The 26,236-nt window shown below is 38.9% G+C and overlaps 1 protein-coding gene across 6 annotated transcripts in view; it reads left to right on the top strand.

Annotated features, from left to right (window-relative positions):
- The window catches only part of UGGT1 (UDP-glucose glycoprotein glucosyltransferase 1), a 132,498-nt gene that overhangs the window by 34,083 nt on the left and 72,179 nt on the right, over nt 1-26,236 (top strand). For all 6 annotated transcript variants that reach the window (XM_064287316.1, XM_064287319.1, XM_064287317.1 and 3 more), the window contains 7 exons: nt 9,695-9,791; nt 10,716-10,794; nt 14,360-14,460; nt 15,698-15,797; nt 17,117-17,177; nt 23,031-23,122; nt 24,427-24,577. In XM_064287316.1, coding sequence (XP_064143386.1) covers nt 9,695-9,791; nt 10,716-10,794; nt 14,360-14,460; nt 15,698-15,797; nt 17,117-17,177; nt 23,031-23,122; nt 24,427-24,577 — 681 coding nt within the window. The remainder of the gene's footprint in view (nt 1-9,694; nt 9,792-10,715; nt 10,795-14,359; nt 14,461-15,697; nt 15,798-17,116; nt 17,178-23,030; nt 23,123-24,426; nt 24,578-26,236) is intronic.

Genomic DNA, 26,236 nt, shown 5'->3' with positions numbered 1-26,236 from the left:
ACACACACACACTCCCAACAAAATACTTCTGGGTTTCAGAGCTCACCAGTTTTCAACCCCTGCTCTGCAGGTCCTGGAGCTGCTTTTTCTTTCTCCATTTCTTCACATTGTTGGGGACCTTTGTTCTTTCACCTATGTACTACAGCTGTCCACTTCAGCTTGCCCCTACCTTTTTTTATTTTTCTTATTATTGTGCTTTAAGTGAAAGTTTACAAATCAAGTCAGTCTCATACAAAAATTTGTATACAACTTGCTATATACTCCTAATTGCTCTCCCCCTAATGAGAAAGCACACTCCTTACCTCTGCTCTCTCTATTCATGTCCATTCTGCCAGCTTCTAACCCCCTCTGCCCTCTCATCTGTCTCCCTTCCAGTTAGGAGATGTCAGCATAGTCTCAAGTGTCTACATGATCCAAGAAACTCATTCTTCACCAGCATCTTTTTCTATCTCATTGTCCAGTCTAATCCCTGCCTGAAGAGTTGGCTTTGGGAATGGTTCCTGTCCTGGGCTAACAGAAGGACTGAAGGCATGACCACCGGGATCCTTCTAGTCTCAGTCAGACCATTAAGTCTGGTCTTTTTATGAGAATTTGGGATGTGTATCCCACTGCTCTCCTGCTCCCTCAGGGGTTCTCTGTTGTGTTCCCTGTCATGGCAGTCATTGGTTGTAGCCGGGCACCATCTAGTTCTTCCGGTCTCAGGATGATGTAGTCTCTGGTTTATGTGGCCCTTTCTGTTGCTTGGGCTCGTGACTGCCTTGTGTCCTTGGTGTTCCTCATTCTCCTTTGGTCCAGGTGGGTTGAGACCCATTGATACATCTTAGATGGTTGCTTGCTAGCGTTTAAGACCCCAGATGCCGCTCTTCAAAGTGGGATGCAGAATATTTTCTTAATGGATTTTATTTTGCCAATTGAGTTAGATGTCCCCTGAAACCATGGTCCCCAAACCCCTGCCCCTTGCCTGCTGGCTTTCGAAGCATTCGGTTTATTCAGGAAACTTCTTTGCTTTTGGTTTAGTCCAGTTGTGCTGACCTCTCCTGTATTGTGTGTTGTCTTTCCCTTCACCTAAAGTAGTTCTTATCTATGATCTAATCAGTGAATACCCCCCTCCCTCCCTCCCTGCTCTCGTAACCGTCAAAGATTATTTTCTTCTCTGTTTAAACTATTTCTTGAGTTCTTATAATAGTGGTCTTCTACAATATTTGTCCTTTTGCAACTAATTTCACTGAGCATGATGCCTTCCAGATTCCTCCATGTTATGGAATGTTTCACAGATTCATCACTGTTCTTTATCAATGTGTAGTATTCCACTGTGTAAATCTGCCATAATTTTTTTATCCATTCATCCATTGATGGGCATCTTGGTTGCTTCCATCTTTTTGCTATTGTAAACAGTGCTGCAGTGAACATGGGTATGCATATATCTGTTCGTGTAAAGGCTCTTACTTCTCTAGGGTATATTCCAAGGAGTGGGATTGCTGGATCGTATGGTAGTTCTATTTCTAGCTTTTTAAGGAAGCACCAAATTAATTTCCAAAGAGGTTGTACCATTTTACATTCCCAGCAGCAGTGTATAAGTGTTCAGTCTCTCCACAACCTCTGCAGCATTTATTATTTTGTGTTTTTTGAATTAATGCCAGCCTTGTTGGAGTGATACGGAATCTCATTGTAGTTTTGATTTGCATTTCTCTAATGGCTAATGATAGTAAGCATTTCCTCATGTATCTGTTAGCTAGCTACCTGAGTGTCTACTTTAGAGAAGTGTCTGTTTGAATCTTTTGCCCATTTTTTAATTGGGTTTTTTGTCTTTTTGCAGTTGAGTTTTTGCAGTATCATGTAGATTTTAGAGATCAGACGCTGATCGGAAATCTCACAGCCAAAAACTTTTTCCCAGTGCGTAGGTAATCTTTTACTCTTTTTGTGAAGTCTTTGGGTGAGAATAGGTGTTTGATTTTTAGGAGTTTCCTGTTATCTACTTTCTCTTCTGCATTGTTAGTAATGTTTTATATACTGTTTATGCCATGTATGAGAGCTCCTAACGTTGTCCCTATTTTTTCTTCCATGATCTTTATTGTTTTAGATTTTATATTTAGGTCTTTGATCCATTTTTAGTTTGTTTTTGTGCATGGTATGAGGGATGGGTCTTGTTTCACCTTTTTGTAGGTAGATATCCAGTTACACCAGCACCATATGTTAAAAAGACTGTCTTTTCCCAATTTAACTGCTTTGGGGCCTTTGTCAAATTTCAACTGCTCATATGTGGATGGATTTATGTCTGGATTCTCAATTCTGTTCCTTTGGTCTATGTATCTGTTGTTGTACCAGTACCAGACTGTTTTGACTACTGTATGTTCTAAAATCAGGTAGTGTGAGGCCTCCCACTTTGTTCTTTTTCAGTGTTGCTTTACTTGTCCGGGGCCTCCTTCCCTTCCATATGAAGTTAGTGATTTGTTTCTCCATCTCATTAAAAAATGTAGTTGGAATTTGGATAGGAATTGCATTAAATCTATAGATTGCTTTTGGTAGAATAGATATTTTTATAATGTTGAATCTTCTATCCATGAGCAAGGTAAGTTTTTCCACTTATGCAGGTCTCTTTTGGCCTTGCAGAAGTGTTTTGTAGTTTTCTTTTTATAGATCTTTTACATCTCTGGTAAGATTTATTAAATGTTTTATCTTCATGGGGGCTACTGTAAATCGTATTGATTTGGTGATTTTCCTCTTCGATGTTCTTTTTGTAGGTGTAGAGGAATCCAACTGATTTTTGTCTGTTTATCTTGTATTCTGATACTCTGCTGAATTCTTCTATTAGTTTCAGTAGTTTTCTTGAGGATTCTTTAGGGTTTTCTGTGTCTAAGATCATGTACTCTGCAAATAGAGATACTTCTTCCTTATCAGTTTGGATGCTCTTTATTTCTTTATCTACCGTAATTGTTCTGGCTAGGACCTCTGGCACAGTGTTGAATAAGAGGGGTGATAAAGGGCATCTGTATCTGGTTCCCGATCTCAAGGGGAAGGCTTTCCTGCTGTCTCCATTTAGGATGATGTTGGCTATTAAAAAAAAAAAAAGTATAAATGCCCTTTATTATGTTGAGGAATTTTCCTTCTATCCGTATTTTGCTGAGAGTCTTTATCATGAATGGGTGTTGAACTTTGTCAAATGCCTTCTCTGCATCAATTGATAAAATCATGTGATTCTTGTCTTTTGTTTTATTTATGTGATGGGTTACATTAATTGTTTTTCTAATGTTGAAGCACCCCTGCATACCTGGTATGAATCCCACTTGGTCATGGTGAATTATTTTTTTGATATGTTGTTGAACTCTACTGGGTAGAATTTTGTTGAGAATTTTTGCATCTAAGTTCATGAGGGATTTAAGTTTATAATTTTCTTTTTTTGTGGTGTCTGTTTTTTTTTTTTTTTTTTTTTTTTGTACCTGGTTTTGGTATCAGGGATCTGCTGGCTTCATAGAATGAGTTTGGGAGTGTTCCGACCTTTAGTAGTAGTGGTGTTAACTCTTGTCTGAAAGTTTGGTAGAACTCTGCAGTGAAGCCGTCGGGACCAGGGGTTTTTTTTGTTGGGAGTTTTTCTTATTACCTTTTCAATCTCTTTTTTTATTATGGGCCTGTTTAATTCTACCTCTGTTTATGTTAGTTTAGGTATGTAGTGTGTTTCTAGGAATTCATCCATTTCTTCTAAGTTTTCAAATTTGTTAGAGTACAATTTTTCGTAGTAATCTGATATGATTGTTTTCATTTCAGTTGGGTCTGTTGTAATATCGCCCGTCTCATTTCTTATTCGGGTTATTTGCTTCCTCTCCTGTTTTTCTTTTGTCAGTTTGGCCAGTGGTTTATCAATTTTGTTAATTTTTTTCAAAGAACCAGCTTTTGGTCTTGTTAATTCTTTCAATTGTTTTTCTGTTTTGTGTTTCATTTAGTTCTGCTCTAATTTTTATTATTTGTTTTCTTCTGGTACCTGAGGGCTTTTGTCGCTTGCTTTCTATTTTTTCAAGTTGTAGGGATAGTTCTTTGATTTGGGCCCTTTCTTCTTTTTGTACGTGAGCATTTATTGATATAAATTGACCTCTGAGCACTGCTTTCTCTCTGTCCCAAAGGTTCTGATAAGAAGTGTTGTCATTCTCATTGGATTCTATGAATTTCTTTATTCCATCCTTCATCCAGTCTTTTTTGAGCAAGGTATTGTTCAGTTTCAAAGTGTTTGATTTCTTTTCCCTCCTTTTTCTGTTACTGATTTCTGCTTTTACGGCTTTATGTGCAGAGGAGATGCTTTGTAATATTTCAATGTTTTGGATTCTGTGAAGGCTTACTTTATGACCTAGTATGTGGTCTATTCTAGAGAATGTTCCACATGCACTAGAAAAGAAAGTATACTTGGCTGCTGTTGGGTGGCGTGTTCTGTATATGTCTGTGAGGTCAAGTTGGTTGCTTGTGGCATTTAGATCTTCTGTGTCTTTATTGAGCTTCTTTCTGGATGTCCTATCCTTCATCGAAAGTGGCGTGTTAAAGCCTCCTACTATTATTATGGAGCTGTCTATCTCACTTTTTAATGCTGGTAGAGTTTGTTTTATGTATCTTGCATCCCTGTCATTGGGTGCATAAATATTTAATGTGGCTATATCTTGTTGGTATATTGTCCCTTTAATCATTACATAGTGTCCTTCCCTTATCCTTTCTGATGGATTTAAATTTAAAGTCTATTTTGTCAGAAATTAATATTGCCACTCCTGCTCTTTTTTTATTATTGTTTGCTTGATATATTTTTTTCCGTCCTTTGACTTTGAGTTTGTTTGTGTCTCTAAGTCTAAGGTGTGTCTCTTGTAGGCAGCATATAGACCAATTGTGTTTTTTAATCCATTCTGCCACTCTCTGTCTCTTTACTGGAGTATTGAGTCCATTTAACATTCTGCGTAATTATTGATGGGTGTGAATTTAGTGCTGTCATTTCGATGTCTTTTTTTGTGCGTTGTTGACAGTTTCTTTTTCCCAATTAATGTTTTGTGCTGAATAGTCTTATCTTTATATATTGTGTTTTCCTCATATTTGGTGGTGTTGATTTTGTTTCTGCTGAGTCTCTATTATTTTCTTGTATTTTATTTTGATATATAGAAACGTTTGTCTCCTTTGTGGTTACCTTAATATATACCCTTATTTTTCTAAATTTAAACCTAACTTTTATTTCTTGGTATCGCCTTGTCTTCCCCTCCATGTGAAAGATCTATGACTATATTTTTTAGTCCCTCTTTATTTTTTTAATGTTGTCTTGTTTTACATAATAACATCCCAGTTACCCTGTTTTGAACTTTTTTTTTGTCTTGATTTATTTTTGTGATTTCCCTGTCTGGGTTGACATCTGATTGTTCTCTCCAGTGTTCTAGTCTTGGGTTGATAACTGATATTATTGATTTTGTAACCGAAGAACTCCTTTTAGTATTTCTTGTAGTTCTGGTTTCGTTTTTACAAAGTCTCTAAACTTCTGTTTATCTGGAAATGTCTTAATTTCCCCTTCATATTGGAGAGACAGTTTTGCTGGATATGTGATTCTTGGCTGGCAATTTTTTTCCTTCGATACTTTATATAAGTTATTCCATTGCTTGCTTGTCTGTATGGTTTCTTCCGAGTAGTCTGAGCTTATTCTTATTGACTCTCTATCGTAGGTGATTTTTCGTTTATCCCTAACCGCTCTTAAAATTCTCCCTTTATCTTTGGTTTTGGCAAGTTTGATTATAATATGTCTTTGTGACTTTCTTTTAAAATCTACCTTACGTGGAGTTCGACAAGCATCTTGGATAGATACCTTCTCATCTTTCACGATACCAGGGATGTTTTCTGCCAACAAACCTTCAACAATTATCTGTGTATTTTCCATTATTCCTCCTTGTTCTGGTACTCCAGTCACTCGTAGGTTATTTCTCTTGATAGAGTCCCACATAATTCTTAAGTTTTCTTCAGTTTTTTACATTCTTTTGTTTGATTTTTGTTCAGTATGTTGGTGCCAAGTGCTTTAGCTTCAAGTTCACAAATTCTGGCTTCCACATGCTCAATTCTGCTCCTCTGACTTTCTATTGAGTTGTCTTCCTCTGTAATTTTGTTGTTAATCTTCTGAATTTCTGATTGCTGTGTGTCTATGGATTTTTCCAGCTTATTAAATTTTTCATTATGTTCGTGAGTAACCTTTTTAATTTCTCCAGTTGCTTTATCTGTATGTTCCTTGGCTTGTTCTGTGTCTTGCCTGATTTCCTTCCTGATATCTTGAAGGGTTCTGTATATTAATCTTTTGTATTCTGCCTCCAATAATTCCAGGAAAACACTTTCATCTAGAAGATCCCTTGATTCTTTGGTTTAAGAGCTTGTCGAGGTGATCATGGTCTGTTTCTTTTTGTGACTTGATATTGACTGTTGTCTCCGAGCCATCTGGAAGTTATGGTATTAGTTTATTTGATGTTTGCTTACTGTATCGTAGCTTCTTGCTTTGTTCTGTTTTGATATGCCCAGATGGGTTGCTTGAGTGAGCTAGCTTGATTATTTTTTCCTTTGGAGCTCTGATGTCCTGTCCCCAGATAGCTAGAGCTGTTATCAGGTATATCAGTCCAGGAGTCCATTCAGTTTTCTTATATGAATTCAGCTGAGGTTTCCAGGTAGCTGATCATCAAGTGTGTGTTACAGACTTTGTCCTGCAGTCTAGAGGTTCAGGAGTGATTGGTGTAGGTACGGGTATCTGGTTGCAGCAGGGGGTCATGCTCTGTAAAAGGCAGGGGGCTGAGAATTGTCCCTCACATGTCTCTGAGGAAAGCTTGTCTCTGTTCCCTAAAGTGTACAGGTGGGTGGGTTCTGCAGATGGACCACGGGCACCCAGTGTTTTTGGTTGTAAGGACTGGGAGGTACCATTTATCCTTGGACCCCTGTCGCGGGTGGCTGTGTGACGTGAGTGGAGCCACCAGTCCTTAGGCCCCTGATGTGGGTAGGCGAGGACCCTGTTTAACAGGCAGAACAGTGTCAAACATCAAATACCCACATCTCCACCACACAGCTGAAACAGTTGTAGTCTGCCAGCATGGTCCTATTCTCCTGAAATAGGCCCCCATGTGTCCCTGCAGATGGGAAGGGCACTCATTGTCCACGGACCATTTATGCCTGGATAGGGGCTGATTCTGTCCTGTGCTCCCCCTGTTAGTGGAGCCAGCAAATTATCTTTTTCCCGAATTGCAAATTTATTCCTTCTCCAGGGCCTGGAGGATGACACTAGGTGCTCAGTAGGGCCTATCTCAGGCCCAGGGAAATCAACAGCTGCTGAAGTTGGCTTGGAGGCCTGGGGGTGGGGTAAAGTATACGCAAGTCCTTAGCTTTTGCTGAGTGCGCTGTTCCTTCTCTGTGTTCCGGAGGCATGAGAAGGCTGTGTGGTTGGCTGCTTCTCTCTGAGGAAACTGCGGCTGAACACTAGTACTATCCTGCCACACTTGCTTCTGGAAATGGTGCCTGAAGGCTTCCATTGATTCAGGTCTGGTAACTCCTCTCCACTTCTGAACTGTCCCTTCCTCCCTCTGCCCCTCAGTTGGCTTTTTAACCCTACCTTTGATGTTCAGGGCTCCCAGCTTATCATAAATATACTCGTTTCACTTGTTTTTTCTGGTGTTCGTCGTAAGAGGGATCTCCAGAAGCGTTTGTCTATTTCGCCATCTTGGCCCCGCCTCTCCTTGCCCCTTCCTTTGAATTCCCATTACCACAACTGTGGTAGGATACAAGGAGCAAAGGAGAGGACTTTGCTCCCATTGCTGGGTGTTTTTTTTTTTGTAGAAAAACACACAGCCAAACATATACCCATTCAACAGTTTCTACATGTACAATTCAGTGACTTTCATATTGTGTCATCATTCTTGCTATTCCCTCCCAAATTATTTTACCAGTGTTAACTTACAGTCATTGTCCACTAAAGTTTTTACCTGTACTTTAGGGTTAATGTTGTTGATTTGATCTCATATATATAATTCTTCAAAGAGCACAGTGCCCAAGGCAAACATTGGTTATTAATGGAGCTAAACTGTTGTTTGGCTTAAAGATGACTTCAGGGGATAGTTTCCTTTCAGAGTGTAAAGATTACCTCAGGGCAGTAAGTTCAGGGGTTCCTCCAGTCTCAGGAAATTCCTCTAGTCTCAGGCAGTCCAGGCAGTCTGGATTCCATAAGAATTTGAAATTCTTTTCTACATTCTACCCCCTTTTGGTCAGGATTCATCTATTGAATCCTTGATCAAAACGCTCAGTAATGGTAGCTGGACACCACTGAGTTCTTCTGTTCTCATGGCAAGGGAGACGGTAGTTTATGGAAGGCAGTTAAACCTGTGGTCCAGTTCTTCCTCTGATTCCTAGTTCTCCTTTTTTCTCTTCTGCTTCAGGTGAATAGAGACCAATTGTTGTATCTTGGATGGCCACTCCCAAGTTTTTGGGACCCTAGGTACTACTCAATGAACTAGGAGGTGAACAGAAATTCTAAAAACAATATTAGGCCAACTGAAAGCATGTCCCTACACCTCGAACCATGAACACTAATCCCATGAGGTATTTGTTTGTACCTAGGTAGCATCAGAAGCTGTGAAATAGTATCAGCAGCTGACTGCTCCCCCCCCCCGCTTTTTTTCGCTTTTGTTATTGTACAATCTCATATAACACAACATCTGCCAATTTGATCTTTTTGTGGCGTACAGCTTGGTGATATCAGTTAACATTAGTCAAGTTGTATAACCATTACCCTTAATGGATGCCAGTTTTCCCATCACCATAGACAAAGACTCACTACTTCCCAAAGAATGGCTCCCCCGACCCCCACCCCTGATAACCACTATTGACTATTGGTCTCTATGCTTTTACCTATTCTTGCCATTTTATGTAAGTGAGATCTATAGTATTTGCCCTTTTGTGATTAACTTATTTCATTCAGCATAATGTTTTTGAGATTCATCCATATTGTAGCATGCATTAGGATTCCATTTCTGTTTATGGCTGAGTAGTGTTCCATTGTATATATGTACCACATTTTATCTGCTGATCCATTGATGGGCACTTAGGTTGTTTCCACCTTTTTGCTATTGTGTATAGTGCTTCACTGAACATAGGTGTACATATGTCTGTTCACATGGCTGCTTTCAGGTCCTTAGTGTGTATACCTAGGAGTGGATTAGGTGGCTCCTATGTTAGTTCTGTTTTTAATTGTTTGAGGAATAGCCATACTGTTTCCCATAACGGTTGTACCATTTTATATTCCCACCAGCTATGGATAAGGGTGTCAGTTTACCCACATCCTCAACAACATTTGTTATTATTATTATTTTTTTTTGATCATTGCCTTTCTGGTAATTATGGCTAGCATTTTATAGGAAGAATAACATATAAACTTTGAATTGATATTTTTCCCCCATACAATCAATATTTAAATGCCAGGTAAGTGCACTTGTTATTATTGGCAGCTTGCTAAGTTATTTGGAACTACAGAAATTCTTTCGGTGAATTGTCTTGGCCAGATGGTTATGTCTTCAAAAATACATATTCTAAGTTTTTGCAGTGTTTCAAAGTTTTTGGAGTCAGTAATCCTGGATGATGGCTAGTAGATGTAATATTAAAATGTCTGCAGCATGCCGTGTTGAAGAGCGATGTAGTAATGACAGAACACTTGCTGTGCTTACAGAGCCCTGGAAAGGAGCCTGTTTACCTCTCTGGCTATGGTGTGGAGTTGGCCATTAAGAGCACTGAGTACAAGGCCAAGGATGATACTCAGGTGAAAGGTGAATTTTAAAAATAAGACTAGTGTTTTTTTTCTTTTAAATATGAATTAAATGAGACTATATTCCCATAATGAAAAAATAGATTTTAGGGGTATGATCAACCTGTGTTTAAATTCTGGTTTTGTTCTATCTGAGTTGCATCACCTTAATGAAATTCTCTAGGTCCTAGTTTTTGTCTCTGTAAATATAAGTAATGATATTTCTCAAAGTTTTTGTAAGGAATAAATAAGATGTATAAATATTTAGTACACTTCCTGGCACAGAAAAGTTTGATAAATGGTAACTGTTATTGTTGCTGTTAAGTGGTTCACAAATAGCTGTTAATTTCTGACTTCAGTGTGAAATCCTAACCTACCCTGTGTAGAATTAATAAAAATTTTGTGTCTTTATTAATTTGTACACTTGGAACTGTTTAATAGGGATACCTCCGGCTTAATACTCTAGGATTTTGGGTTATTTCACCCATAAGTTTTGTGTGTACTCTTTTTATTTCCTCCTTAAAAAGATTGAAATTATCAGTTTGGGTGATAAAGTAAATGGAAGATAATCTAGTACCTCATCATTCAGTTTCTGTCAATAATTATATTTAGGATTAAATTGCCTAACTGAAAATTCTTCAGAATTTTGACTTTGAAAAATCTTTATTTCATAGTTTTTAAAGCTATTAATTTTGAAATTTTTGACATGAAATTTTCCGGAGTTTAGGGGAAAATTACATTCTTTATCCAGGAAAACAGGAAATACTAAAACGTTCATTCTGTTTTAAGAACTATTGCAAAGTGTTAATTGGAGTAGTCAACATATTAAATATTATAATTACTGTTGCTTTTGATTTTTTTTTAACATTTTAAAAATTTCATGAGGTTAGGAACATTTTTATTTTTAATCTGAGCAATTAGACGTGTATTCCCTGTGCTTTTATAGGAACTGAGGTAAATGCCACTGTGATAGGCGAAAATGATCCTATAGATGAAGTTCAAGGATTCCTCTTTGGAAAATTAAGGTATGTATATTGGCGCCCTGGTGGCACAGGGGTTAAGTGTGCAGCTGCTAACCAAAAGGTTGGCAGTTTGAACCCACCAGCCATTCCTTGGAAACTCTGTGGAGCAGTTCTACTCTGGGTTACTGTGAGTTGGGATTGACTGTAGGGTCCCTATGAGTTGGAATTGACTCCATGGCAACGGGTTTGGTTTTATTCTGTCTGTTTTGGGAAATGTCCTTATTCTCTTTAAACCTCCAGGCTTCTTCACATTCTTGGTATCATCTTTCTCACTACTGACTTAAACAGGTCTCCTCTGTGTACTTAATCTAAAATGAAGCGATTAGCACTTAGTTTGTGGTAAACCCAAAACCCATTCCAATCTAATTGATTCTGACTTATAGCGACCCTGTAGGATGGAGTAGAACTGCCCCCTAGGGTAACCAAGGTTGTAGTCTTCATGGAAACAGGCTGCCACATCTTTCTCCTGCAGGGTGGCAGGTCGGTTCAAACTACTGACCTTTCAGTTAACAGCTGAGTGCTTAAGCACTGTGCCACCAGGGCTCCTTAGTTAATAGTACAGTTTTTCGTTTCCATTTATCCTGAAACATATTGAATGATACAGATACGGCTGCCTGCCTGTGGTTTAAATTGATTTCCTTTCCTGAGCCTCTCAGTTGATGGTATGTTACATGCCATTCACTGATTGGCACTTGGGAAAAATCAAATTGTTTCACTTAATTTTTCCTCAAAATCAAATATATTTTAAGTTAGAATTCATGGCTATTTGTCTATGTTAAACATAGTTGGAAGAAATGCAGAGGAAGTAGAATTTATACATGTTGAAGAACATTTTATTAGAATATGCTTTATGTGAAAGGACAGAAAATGTGTATTTGAAAAAGTATAAAAAGTATATATAAGTATGAAAAGTATAATTCTATAACCGCGTTATGAAAGCATGAAAGAATTTTATAGCAGAACAATCTTAGCTGTCATTTTAAATGTTGCATTTATTTCTGTCATGGGTTAATAATTGTGAAGAGTCCCCCATTCTGAGTTACCTTGAAAACGAAGATTTTTTTTTTTTGAAGGAAAGGATCATATAAAATAGTATATGTGAGGATCAGTTCCATATTCTTGAGCTTTAACAACTGGCAGAGTGAAATGACTTAACTAAACTAACAGTTATTCACACAGGTAGCTTAGTTCATACTAAGTGACTGTTGACATGTTGAGTTCATGCTGTGTGTATGTACGTTTCTTTTTGTTTAACCTCAATTCTGGCCCTACTAACATGTAATCAGGTTCTGTTTTTATTTGACCTAGGTTTCCAGAATCATTTTTCATATTCATGTTTTTTGTTTTTTGGATAGCATTATGATTTATACATTTATAGCACAAAGGTATTATGTAGAATACTGAAGATGTTTTCCTTGTTTGTACATTTAAAAGTTATTTAGCTATCCAAAGTAATTGGACCATTTTTCGATACTTTTATCATGAGAGTTTTGTAGTGACTGATTGGAAATAAATCAGTTGGAAGATGAACGATCCAAGTAAATGTTTTACTTTCTGTATGTTGCATTTAAGAAATTTTTAGTTTATGAAAGCATTTAGAAGAAGAGAATTAATCTAGCCGTCTCTCTGTCTTGGTCTAAATGATGTATCTCTGCCTCTGATAACCTTTGTTTTACCAACTTTAAATGGTCCATCTTGATTGTATCCATTTAACTAAAGGATTTATGAGCATGTAGACTGAATAAAATTCGTTTTTGAATGGGCAGCAATGTATTTTCCAATTTTATTTAATTAATTTTTTAATCAATATTTTATTGTTTTTAGGGTAAAGGTTTACACTGCAAAGTAGGTTCCCATTTAACAGTTTCTACACAGATCATTCAGTAATATTGGTTATGTTTTTTAGAAATTTTATTTATTTTCTTGTTGAGAATATACACAGCAAGACATAAACCAATTCAGCAGTTTCTACAAGTACCATTTTAGTGACATGGATTACGTTCTTTGAGTTGTGCAACCATTCTCACCCTCCTTTTCTGCATTGTTCCTTCTCCAATAACATAAATTCACTGCCCCCTACGGTACCTATCTAATCTTTCGAGTTGCTCTTATCAGTTTGAACCTATATACATAGTCCTTGAAAGATACTGGTTACATTTTTCATAATGTGTCATTATTCTCATTTATTCTGTTCTGGTTGTACTATTTCCTGTATTCTAGTTTCCCTGCCTCCTTGCCTTCTTATCTTCACTTTAGAATAATTTTTGACCGTTTGGTCTCCTACAGATGATTTCATTACTTAAGGTTGATGTTCTTTATTTTATGAGCCAATCTGTTGTTTCTCGACTGCCCTAATAAGAATGGATTTTTTAAGAGTTTGAATTTTTTCCCACATTTCTCTCCCGTTCTATAGGGATCCATCTATTGTGGCCCTGGTCAGAATGGTCAGTAGTGGTAGCCGGGCACCATCTAGTTCTTCTGTTTCAGGATAGATGAAGAGCTGTGGTTCGTGTTGATTATTAGTCCTGTAGACTCCTTTCTTCTCTGAGTTTTTGGTTTCCTTTCTTTTTGATCCAGATGAGTAGAGAACAATAGTTGTATTTTAGATGGCTGCTCGTAAGCTTTTAAGACCCCAGAAACTGCTTACCATGTTGGAATGTAGAATCTACCCTCTGTGAACTAAATTGTGCCAATTACTTGAGTTTTCCTATAAGACCATGTTTCTAACTTTTCAAATCCAGAGAACCAATCTTGCAAGATGTTTGGTTATGCCTAAGTAGTATTGGTATCTGTGTCGCCTCTTTGGTTTATTATATATATATATGAATATACATGCATGTACACACGTACCTGTATGACCATATGCCTGTAGATACTTCTGTGTACACATATTTGTACTCACATATTAATATGCTTATATACATATTTATGTAACCACACATATTTTTTGGTTGTTGGTGTTGATGCAAAATTAAGTTTATCATACCCTTTATCAAGGGCATCCTTTTCTCTTGTGGACTTCTTAGTGACATTGTTCACCTCAGTCAGGCTGTAGGCACTTCACCTACTTTTGATGCTGCCTTTCCCATCACCAGAAATAGCAAGTGTCTGCTCTCTCGGTAGTGCCTTCTGTTCCCCCATTCCAATTTCATTTTGAGAAATTTAAAAATTATAGAGAATAATACAGTATGTACTGATGTATCTACCACCCAGAATTGATAGTTGCTCTTATACTTAAATGAAGCCTGCTTTTAATTAAGAAAAGAAAGCAGCAAAAGGCTCCAGATAAAGTTGCTGTCTCCTCTGTTCCCTACTCTCAGTCCCATCTCCCTGCCCACCGTACGGAACCACTGTATTGGTCACGAGTTCTTAGTCTGTAAATTTTATTTTTTAAAATTAACTTATACTTTGCTATATTAACTTATTTTTAAAGAAAAATAATTACACTTTATTTTTTATAGTGTAGACATTTTCCTAGGGTTGGAAGGGGAAAATCATGACAATAACTTCTGTCTAAGTATGGTCTAAGAAAGAAAAGGCACATGAAAGGACTGATTTCATCTTTCAGAGACCTGTACCCTGACTTGAAGGAACAGCTAAAAGAACTCAGAAAGCATCTTGTAGAGAGCACCAATGAAATGGCACCTTTAAAAGTCTGGCAATTGCAAGGTAATAAAAACCCAGAGAAATCACCTACATTTTAGTAACTTGTGATATTAAAAACATGGAAATTTTATTTTATATATTCACATAATTATAAGATACTAAAGATTTTAAAGATGTGGTTATTAATGACGATTTATCCTGGAAGAAAGTCCTTTTTAGATGAACATCAGTAATGTTAGGTAGAAGTAATATACACAGTTGTGTGCGACACCACTCTCTGTGTGACCACGCACGGAAACTTGTATTACTCAAAATGGTTTTGTCTTAGTTGTTATATTCCTATATGTGTACTATACTTCTATAATGTTCAAGGCATGTCAGCGTGTTAGGGTGTATGTGTACTTCTCTGTTTCAAAGAACTATGAAGTTTTTGTTCCCACAGCATAATTTACTGAAAGTCTTATGGCGATACTTCCCGACATATTGTAAATTCAAAAGAGAGAAAGGGCTTGGACTTGATTTAGTCTGAGCTAAGTGTGTTAGTGTGAGGCATTGGTGGTTCAGTGCTGGACTTTCCACCTTCCATGCCGGAGGCTCTGGTTGGATTCCTGGCCAGTGTACCCCACGCACCACTCCCTATCTGTCATTGTAGGCTTGCATGTTGCTTTGATGCAGAACAGGTTTCAGCAGAGCTTCTGGACTGAGATGGTCTAGGAAGAAAGGCCTAGCGATCTACTTCTGAAAATCAGTCAGTGGGAACCCTATTGATCACAATGAACCTGATCCGCCACCAATCGTGGCTATGGTGCAGGACTTGGCAGCATTTTGTTCCATTGTGTGTTGGGTCACCATGAGTCGGGGGGCTGACTTGATAGCAGCTGACAACAAGAAGTGTGTTAGTATGTGACCTAATGTTTTAAACAGGTAGATTGAGGAACTGCTATAATATACACTTTTAGGAAACTGTGAAGTAAATACAAACTGAAATTAAACCCAGGTCACCCTTTCTAATGGTTGCATTCTAAGGCATTCTTAATTACTGGGAATATAACCTGTTGCCATAGAGTGGATTTCAACTCATAGCACCCTTTAGGACAGAGGAGAACTGCCCCATAGGGTTTCCAAAGAGGGGCTGGAGGATTCGAGCTACCAACATTTTGTTTAGCAGCCGAACTATTAACCACTATGCTACCAGGGCTCCACTGAGAAAATAGTGAGAAATAAATGTGTGGGTTTTTTTTTTTCCACCTCTCATTGCATTAGATTAACACACTTTAAATTATATTCAACATCGTTGCAGATCTCAGTTTCCAGACTGCTGCCCGAATCCTGGCTGCTCCTGTTGAGCTGGCTTTGGTGGTTATGAAGGATCTTAGTCAAAATTTCCCGACTAAAGCCAGGTAATAATGAGTAGTTCTTCTTAACATAGTACCCAATCATGTTCATTTTTACATGCAAAATGAGGTAATTAAAATATGAAAATAGTTAGAAAAGTCAAGTTCTGTATTGCTATCACCACTGCCACCACTACTAATAGGACTGCCTTTATGAGGAGAACACCAGGCTGTGTGTTACGTGAGGTAAGAGAGAGAGACCGAGATTGTGCTTTGGCCCTGCCACTTACTGGTTGTGTGACCTTTGCAATGAACTACCTCTCTTATCCTAACTTTCATCAACAAAAAAGTGCAGGATTGGATGAGTTAATAAAATACATGTACTTGTAACTGATCTGGAGTCTAGCACAGACTGTAATTTTTTCTTTATGAAGGGTTTCATGTCCATCTTATTTAATCTTGAGGAAGAAACTGAGAGTCACAGGCTAAGTGGCTTGTTCTTGGTGACAGAATAAATGTTGAATGCAGGTTTTCTGACATTGCTTTCAACTGTATAATGTTGCCCTACGAGGAAAAATTGTTTTAAAAGTCAAATTTTTAGAAACTGATGACTTAATTGGTTGCCATTCTTTTTCTTGAGTCACGGAAGTGTTTGGACTTCTGATATGAGATTTTTGTAAATAAATCATTTGATCGTTTATTAGTCTTTAAGTATAAGTCTTAGATAGGATTTATAACTCTGAGTTGTATAGTAAATTCTTATTTAGTCCATTGTGCTACTTGAAAAGATGTATGTGGAGAATTTCACCTCCACCTTGAGTGATTAAATGGGATGAATAGCCTGCTGGTTTAGTTTATTTAAGATGATCTTTTGACCTGTGGGCATTAGAGACCGTTCACAGGATTAGGGTTTCATATATTAAACTGAGAACTTGAAAGCAGCTGTACTTGCTTTAAAATGCTGTTATTATGGCCAGTTTTCTTGTGGAGTTATGTCTTACAGTAATGAAAAAATATGCACATCTTCCAAAAACCAAACCTAACCCAGTGCCGTCGAGTCGATACCGACTCATAGCGACCCTATAGGACAGAGTAGAACTGCCCCATAGAGTTTCCAAGGAGCACCTGGTAGATTTGAACTGCCAACCCTTTGGTTAGCAGCCATAGCACTGAACCATTACACCAAAAGGGTTTCCATGCACATCTTAAAAAAAAAAAAAATGTACATCTTAGAGAGGGGAAATATATTTATTGATTTTTAAAGGCTTAAGGTTTTTTTCCACTTAGTTTTTGTTGAGCAATGTGATGTTTCACACTTAAATATAGGGAAATTGAAGGGCATTTATATCAGATGTTAAACACTTAGAATGTTTTTATTCCCTTAGAGCAATAATGAAAACGGCTGTGAGTTCAGAACTAAGAACTGAAGTGGAAGAGAATCAGAAGGTAATAACCAATGGAGAAAACGGGACTTTTTGTTTTGTGTTGTATCAGGACGAGGAAATCTGAGTTAAATCAGCGACCTTTAACAATGTTACTCTCATTTTATCAAAGGTGGTGAAATTTGGATTGATTTCTGTCATCTTTGTTACAGTTTTAGTTTTTACCAGAGTTGAATATGGCTATAATTTAGAGTCACCTGGTGTTAACGGGTCGGTTAGAAGAGCTGCAGCAGCCCTGCCCCGTCATGGCTCACCCACTACAATGGCCCTGTCCAGGGGCCACCACTTTCAGCTCCTAGCTGACTGTTTTGATGTTTACCACCAGACTTCAGCATGCTTACATTGGTGCTCTATCTTCAGTTTCAGGCCTTGTAAATTGGCCTCTTACTTTGAGGATGAGGCTTCACTTTTTCACCAGCCCACCCCCACATTCCACCAGCACTCCTGTAGGCACTTTTCCCGTCTCTCATCTTCCCAAGGTTTTTATGTTGTGATTTTACATAGAGATAAACATTGCATTATTACGACATGTAAAGCCATTTACAGCTAGTCACGTAACGATTCCTTTCATGCTCAGCTTTTTGTTTTCCCTGAACTTAATAATTATCTTATATTTCACTTGCATTATCTGTAACTCAGCCTCAGATTTCCCTGTGATTATCAGAATACCTCTCAAGATATTCAGATGTGTCAGGGATTCTGTCACTTTCTGATGTGTTCTGATCTGTACTGGCTGCCCTTTGTGCCTAGTGTATACAGTCACCCTGGGCCTTCCTTTATGCTAATGCACACCAGTCACCCTGGGCCCTGCTTTATCCTAGTGTATACAGTCACCCTGAGGCCTTCCTTTATCCTAGTGTATACAGTCACCCTGGGCCTTCCTTTATACTAATGTATACAGTCACCCTGGGCCTTCCTTTATCCTAGTGTATACAGTCACCCTGGGCCCTCCTTTATCCTAGTGTATACAGTCACCCTGGGGCCTTCCTTTATCCTAGTGTATACAGTCACCCTGGGGCCTTCATACACAAGTGTATACAGTCACCCTGGGGCCTTCCTTTATACTAATGTACACAGTCACCCTGGGCCTTCCTTTATCCTAGTGTATACAGTCACCCTGGGCCCTCCTTTATCCTAGTGTGTACAGTCCCCTGGGCCTTCCTTTATGCTAATGCATACCAGTCACCCTGGGCCCTCCTTTATCCTAGTGTATACAGTCACCCTGGGCCTTCCTTTATCTTAGTGTATACAGTCACCCTGGGCCTTCCTTTATAATAATGTATACAGTCACCCTGGGCTTTCCTTTATGCTAATGCACACCAATCACCCTGGACCCTCCTTTATCCTAGTGTATACAGTCACCCTGGGCCTTCCTTTATCCTGGTGTATACAGTCACCCTGGGCCTTCCTTCATCCTAGTGTATACAGTCACCCTGAGGCCTTCCTTTATACTAATGTATACAGTCACCCTGGGCCTTCCTTTATCCTAGTGTATACAGTCACCCTTGGTCTTCCTTTATCCTAGTGTATACAGTCACCCTGGGGCCTTCATACACTAGTATATAGAGTCACCCTGGGGCCTTCTTTTATCCTAGTGTATAGAGTCACCCTGGGCCTTCCTTTATCCTAGCATATACAGTCACCGTGGGGCCTTCCTTTATCCTAGTGAATACAGTCACCCTGGGCCTTCCTTTATCCTAGTGTATACAGTCACCCTGAGCCTTCCTTTATCCTAGTGTATACAGTCACCCTGGGCCTTCCTTTTTCCTAGTGTATACAGTCACCCTGAGGCCTTCCTTTATCCTAGTGTACACCAGGCACCCTGAGGCCTTCCTTTATCCTAGTGTATACAGTCACCCTGGGCCTTCCATTATCCTAGTGTATACAGTCACCCTGGGACCTTCCTTTATCCTAGTGTACACCACGCACCCTGAGGCCTTCCTTTATCCTAGTGTATACAGTTACCCTGGGGCCTTCCTTTATACTAATGTATACAGTCACCCTGGGCCTTCCTTTATCCTAGTGTATACCAGTCACCCTGGGCCTTCCTTTATCCCAGTGTATACAGTCATCCTGGGGCCTCCATTTGTGCTTAGTGTATACCAGTCACCAAACCAAACCAGAAACCAAACCCACTGTTGTCGAGTCAATTCCGACTCAGAATGACCCCCTAGGACAGGATAGAGCTTACCCATAGGGTTACCAGGGCTGTAAATCTTTAACGAAGCAGACTGCCGACCTTTTGGTTAGCAGCCCAGTGCTTTAACCACTGTGCTACCAAGGCTTGTTGGTAGGCCCTTTAAATCTAGAAAATCATGTTTTTCAGTATGGGGCTGTTTTCTTGAACTATTTCTTTAAATATCTTACCTCTTCTTTTTTCTTTTTTTTCCTGGAAATATTTTTTTAGATGTTATACCTCGACTAGTCTAGACTAGTCCTGTAAATTAAAAAAAAATCTTTTCTCTCTTGTTTTCCACTTATTTCATCTTTTTGCTTTACTTTGAGAGGATTTTCAATCCCTTTGATTGTCAAAGTTTTAATTTTCAAAGGTTTTCTTGTTCTCAGATTCTTCTTTTTATGGTATCTTCTTTCTGTTTCTCTTATTGCTCTGAAAATATCAATGGTGTGTGTGTTTTCTTGTCTCTTAAACGGCCTTTTAGTTTGTCTTGGTCTCTTTAATGTTAGATGCTTTCCTCAGGCGTCAGGTTGTCCTTGGCCAGCTACTCATTTAAGAGCGAGGCCCTGAAAGGCTGATTGGAGGGCATCCTGGTATGGCTGGCCGGCCGTTTCTAAGTAACTCCGTTGACAGCATTCTTAAGCCTTCCCGCTAGGGTTGGTCAGAGCCCCCATTCTGCCTGCAGGGTGAAGTCTGACTACCAGAGTTGAAGAAGCCCAGCGGGGCAGAGCATGTGGTCACTTCCAGTTAGCCCTCCTCTTTTTAGTATTCTTGCCTTCAGTCTCAAAAAGAGACTGGGACAGTTGTACTCTGTCCTATAGGGTTGCTATGAGTCAGAATCGACTTGACGGCACTGGGTTGGTGGGCCCTCAGTCTGCTCAGTTTGCCACAGTCCACAGGTTCAGCTCTGCTCTTTGTGGGGAATGAGCCTCCAGTTTTTCTGGAGTGGATGGTGTGGGGGAGGGCAGTCACCTTGCTGTGTGACATTGGCAGGGTCTCTGGGGCTCTAGCTGTTATCTTAAAAAGATGTCAAGTCACTGGCCTAGTTTGTAGCCTAATATCCACCCCCCTCGACATGGGTCCGTTCTGCTGTCAATTCCTGAGCCTTTTGGCGAGCTACACAGAGTAAGTTGGGTTTCTTGTTGGCTTTTCCACCTTACCGGCCTGCTGTTTAGCTTTCTCTGCCTGCCAGTGCAGTCACCACTCACCTATCTGCTTTCCAGCTTCCACAGTTTGTTACTTTTTTTCTCCTTTTTGTCTGCTCTCTTTGTCCTTGTGGATTATTACAAAAAAAAAAAAAATCACCTTACTGACATTTTATTGGGGTTTCTGGGGGGAAGGAAAATAAATGCTTGTGTTCAATCCACAGTCTTCACCCCAGATTTTCTTAATCTTTATGCATAAAATATTAGTTAATTAGGTAGATCAAAGGAGTAAGTAAACTGAATATTTACTAAATTAGGAAAAAAAACCTAATTGAAAGGCTTTATTTTTAACTTCCCGGATAATAATATCAAACATTTTAGGGCTTTTACCTCCCAAGAAGTTTAAAATGAAGGCAAAACATTCGATTGTGCAGGCCGTATTAGTACCTCCTGGATTTTAATCTGAGCTGAAAGATTTTTTTTTGGGGGGGGGGTAAAATATTAAAGTATAAAATACGTGCAGAAAGTATACAGATCCTAAATATTTAATGTGATAATATCTTACAAAATGTTACAAGTCTTCAGACCCAGGAGTAGATAGATGTACACTCTGTTTCCGGCTCAGAGGCAGTGCTGTCTTGGAGGAAGGTGCTCTACATTCTTGCTCATGAGGAGGCACAGGGCTCTCCGCCTTTCCCTCCTCTTGCTCCTCATTTCATCCAACAAGACAAAGAAGCCATAACTATAGCTTCGCCATTACCGTCTTTTTCCTTCTGAATTGTGACCAAAAAAAAAAAAAAATACACACACATTTATACATAAGTATACATATATATAAAACAAAACATTTGCCAGTTTAACAATTTTACATGTGTAATTCAGTGACATTGATTATGTTGATCATGCTATGCGACTGTCTCTACTGTCCTTTTCCAAATTATTCTCCCACCGTTAAGAGAAGCTCAGTGACCCCTAAACAGTGACTCCCCATTTATCCCCTCCTTTTTTAAAAGAAACGGTTATTGTCACTTATTCATCAAAACTTTCCTGCACTGTTGGATGCCAAGGTTTATTTCTGTCGGTCCACTGACCACTGGGGAGTGAAGGGAGCCCAGCAACCCCTGTGTGCCTTCCCCCAGCCCTGGGCTACTAAGGGGTTAAGTTCTGTCCCTGGAGTCTGATTGATTTCTTTCCCTCTGTACTGTGTGGGTTAGTTCCCTGTGGTACACAATCTATTTCCTTTGAGAGAAAAGGATAGAAAGGATGTGATGCACAGAAGATAGAACATGTAGTCAGAGCAGCGCTCCCCTTGGGTCAGCTACGTCTCGGGCTGTAGGGGCTGCACAGTTCGTCTGTGTCAGGGCTGCCTACTGTCATAGGCCAGTCCTGGAAGGCTGTCCTCAGCTCAGCAACTCCATGTTTCTTGGAGTGCCTTAATTTGAAGGATTAAGGGAGTGTGGGATTTTGAAGTTCCTTTAGGTTAGCTCCCTAATAAGCTTATGCAGCTATTACCTGGAACAAGTGAGCAGCAATTTAAGAAGATTCCACAGAGACTTGACATCTGGACAGACAGGAGGATCTCAGTGTGGACTTGATTATAGATGGCTGGCTTCCTTCTATCTTTGGTATTAAGGGTATAAATAAGTTTCTTTGGCTATGAGGGACTTCCTTTCTTACTAAGGCAAAGAACTCATAATGTCTTATTCCACAGATATGCGGCCAAAAGGAAAAATGCTAGCTTCAGTTTCTTGCAGGCAGTTCAGAGAGGTATTATTGGAAAAGGAGACAGAAAGAGTAAAAATATTCTACAGTATCACAGGACAGAAGGAAACAGATTATTTTTTTGTTAAATATGAATAAAATATAATAAGAATAAAAGAAAAATATGAATAGTACCTGTTTAATTAGTTCTATTGAATTTATGAAGTCCCTGGGTGGTACAAATGGTTAACACACTTGACTGCTAAATGAAAGGCTGGTGGTCCAAGTTCACCCAGAGGCCCCTTGGAAGAAAGGCCTGGTGACCTACTTCTGGCAAATCAGCCATTGGGAACCCTGTGGAGCACAGCTCTACTCTGACAGTAAATAAGAAGATGTCAAGGTTCACACATGTAATAGAGCCCTGAAATGCAGACATTTTTCTTTTTTTTTAAATTCTTGTACTTTAGATGAAGGTTTACAGAACAAACTAGTTTCTTTTTAAACAGTACACGTATTATTTTGTGTCATTGATTACCAATTCCCCCATATGTCAACACTCTCCCTTCTGGACCTTGGGTTCCTAATCACCAGCTGTCCTGTCCCCTCCTGCCTTTTGGCCCTTGCCTCAGGCCTGGCGTACCCCCTTAGTCTCATCTTGCTTTATGGGCCTATCCAATTCCCGGCTAAGGGGTGAACCTCAGGAGTGACTTCCTTACTGAGCTAAAAGCGTGTCCGGGGGCCGTGCTCTTGGGGTTTCTCCAGTCTCTGTCAGCACTGACATTCTTCTGTTGCACATTCTTTTACTGCTCCCTAATAATTTTTTAAACTCTTGTAGTATTTCAAAGGAACTTTAGGATTACAGCCTGGAGATTCAGCTCTGTTCATCAATGGACTTCACGTTGATTTAGATACGCAGGACATATTCAGGTATGGATCATATGTGATGTGCTGAGACTGTCATTCCTCCACTCTGCGACATGATGGCTTTTCAAAGCCTGGTGGCTTGTCAAACCCCAGGGAGTGCACGTAGGTGACGTAATGGGCAGTAGATGTGCTGCCCCTGTGTCCCAGTGCTGTGTACATTAAAGGCTAAGGATGCCGCTTTAAAGCCATGGTTTTCTTTTAACCAAAGAAATGTAGAAAAGATCAGGTTCTTTGCTTCTGGGGAAAGTGTGAAACAGGTTCATAGCAGAAAGTGCTGTGGTGTCTCAGAAGATGTTCTGTCTTAAATATACCATTTGAATATCTCCTTTTTTGCTTTCATTATTAAAATGTGATTCAGGATTAAATAGGTCTAAATGGTCCTCATGACTTTTGGGGGAGTTTGGGCAGTCAGATAGAATTCAGATATTATCTTTGGAATTAAAATTGACACAGTTACTTCATAACATTACAAACAAAGCTATTGCCGATGCTTCAGGAGAAGCGGTTTCCACAGTAAGATATCTTCACATTAATTGCTTTAATTAAGCTTTTATGTGAACTTACAACATTATAGCAGTAGTAATAAGTTAGTAAAATGGATGTGGATACTTTAAAAGATTGCCCATATCTGTTTTTGATTGATCAATTTAACATATATATATGTTTATTTTTAGAATGTTACAACTGAGTACTTGCTAGCTGTAAACAGTTTTAAATAATACAGAAATAAAAGAACTAAAAAGTAAAGTCTCAGTCCCATCTCCTTTTTCCATCCCCCTCCTCATTTTCTTCACTTCTTCTGCAGACTTCCCAATTTGGTGTGCATTCTTCCAGCCCTTTTCCTGCAGTCGTGTGTGTGTGTGTGTGTGTGTGTGCGCTCGTGTGCACTGGTGTTGATACTGACAGTAAATGTACAGGGTGGCTTTTTGTAAAGCTTTATTTTGAGATAGTTATAGATTCACATGCAGTTGTAAGTAATGCAGGGAGATGAATGTCGTGTTTTTAAAACCATGCAGTGTGAAGTATAGATTTAGGGTTATTTCATTCTCAAATCGTGTGTATAGACGTAGAGGTAATTATACATATTGACAAGTATAAATAAATATGATCCAGGTAGGCAGTCCTCATCTGCCTTGTTCTGCATACTTTGACAAGATGAAGGAAGAAGGTTGCTGTGCTTTGGCTTTTGAACTAGTCTGATAGGGCACTGAGTTTAAACTGGCAGTGTTTTTCATGGTGAGGATCATAGCATGGACATGTTTTTAAAAGCTTTTTTTTTTTTTACTATTAATATATATTCTTTTCAGTTTATCTGATGTATTGAGGAATGAAGCGCGAGTAATGGAAGGTCTGCACAGATTGGGAATAGAAGGCCCTTCTCTGCATAATGTTTTGAAGCTGAACATCCAGCCCTCTGAGGCTGACTATGCGGTGGACATCAGGAGTCCTGCCATCTCAGTGAGTATTCTTTTCGTGGCCAGCAGGCATCCGTCCAGGTTTCTGTGTTATGCTCTTCTAGTTTGTCTTTTAGGAGAGGTAAATTATTGCCACCATCTCTTGTTGGCATGAAACATGCAACCCTTGGTTATATGGAGCTAAGTGTGTGTAATAAAGTGGCTCCTAGATGCTTACGAGAGCTGAGTTGTGGTGGCTAACATGGTTAAGGCATTGATGTTGCCCCTTGAGCACATCCCTGGGGTTCAGCTGAGAGTCTCCTGGGAAGGAGTATTTAATTTGTATTTTCTCATTTGCATACAGGTTTTGTGTGATTAAGTTATAAAAAGGGTAATTTAAAACTATTAAAAATGTCAGTTTTGAATTTTGAGATTTGAAGGATTTATAGAGGTTATTACCTGACACGATCTCTCTGAGTCTTAGTCTCCTCATCTGTAGAGGAGAATATGGGGAATAGAGCTCTCTGGAGGTGAGGTGTAAATTAGATACACGCTAGAGGTGTGCCTGTCACACTGTGGGCACTCAAGTCTTTTTCTCCTGGTTTCCGAGTTCTGTACTACATTTTCTGTGGAGAAATTTTTTTTGGAAAAGACAAGTCACGTAGAGCATAGATTACCATTACTTGAGTTCCAGCTTGTTGATGTAACTGTTGTTTTGATGACTACTGACATGCCATTTGTTTTTCTGGTCAAAATATTTTCATTATTAAGAGTAAAGAGATTAGTATAGTTAACAACCGCGTGACTGGCCATTCATACTTATTACATGTGAGCATTTAATCATTTAATGCCAGATCTTTTGTTTTCTTGGAAGAAAACAAATAATTCAGTTGAATCCTTTCTTATATTCCTTCCCAATTACACCCCTCTCCTCCCTGCAGGTAATTTTTCTTCTGAAGTTGGCATGCGTTATACTTTTCCTTATTTCATGCTTTTATTCCCTAAAGGTACCCATAAACAAATTAAAAATTGTTTTGTATACTTTCAAAATTTGAATAAATTCCGTATCCTTCATGAACTTTCTTTTTTCATGCATCATTTTTTTCAAGACTTAAACAGGTTGATATATATAGTTTATATGCACATATATTTTATAGTATGGGTGGTGCAAACAGTTAAGGACTTGACTACTAGCTGAAAGGTTGGTGGTTCAACCCTGCCCTTTTTATACAAATGATGCATACTGTATTATACTTCTTCTTCTTTCCACTTAACACCGTATCACAGAAATCATTCCCCATCAGTGTACAAGTTCAGCATTGTGTCCTATGGTTGTGTGCTTTTCTGTTTGAACCTCTTGTTATTCATTTTAATGCGTAATAGTTCCTTTATGAATATACCACAGTTTATGCATCCATTTTTTATCGGTGGACGTTAAGTTGTTTCTAATTTTTTTGCAGTTATAATAAGCAGTGCTGTAATGGCTCTTTTGCACGTCTCCTTGTGCATATGTGTAAGAATTTATAGGGGTAGATACCTAGAACTGGAGTGCATGGCACCTCCAGCTTTATTAGGTCTTGTATTGTAAAGTGATGGTTCCAGTCACCAGCGTTGGCTGAGAGTTCCCGTTGCTTTATACCTGCCTACTCTGGGATACTGACAGATGTTTTGACTTTTGTCAGTTTAATGAATATGAAGTATTGTGGTTTTAGTTTTCACATTT

Source organism: Loxodonta africana, chromosome 6, assembly GCF_030014295.1.
Source record: "Loxodonta africana isolate mLoxAfr1 chromosome 6, mLoxAfr1.hap2, whole genome shotgun sequence".
In the NCBI taxonomy this organism is placed as follows: Eukaryota; Metazoa; Chordata; class Mammalia; order Proboscidea; family Elephantidae; genus Loxodonta; species Loxodonta africana.
This window is presented reverse-complemented; position numbering and strand designations above follow the sequence as displayed.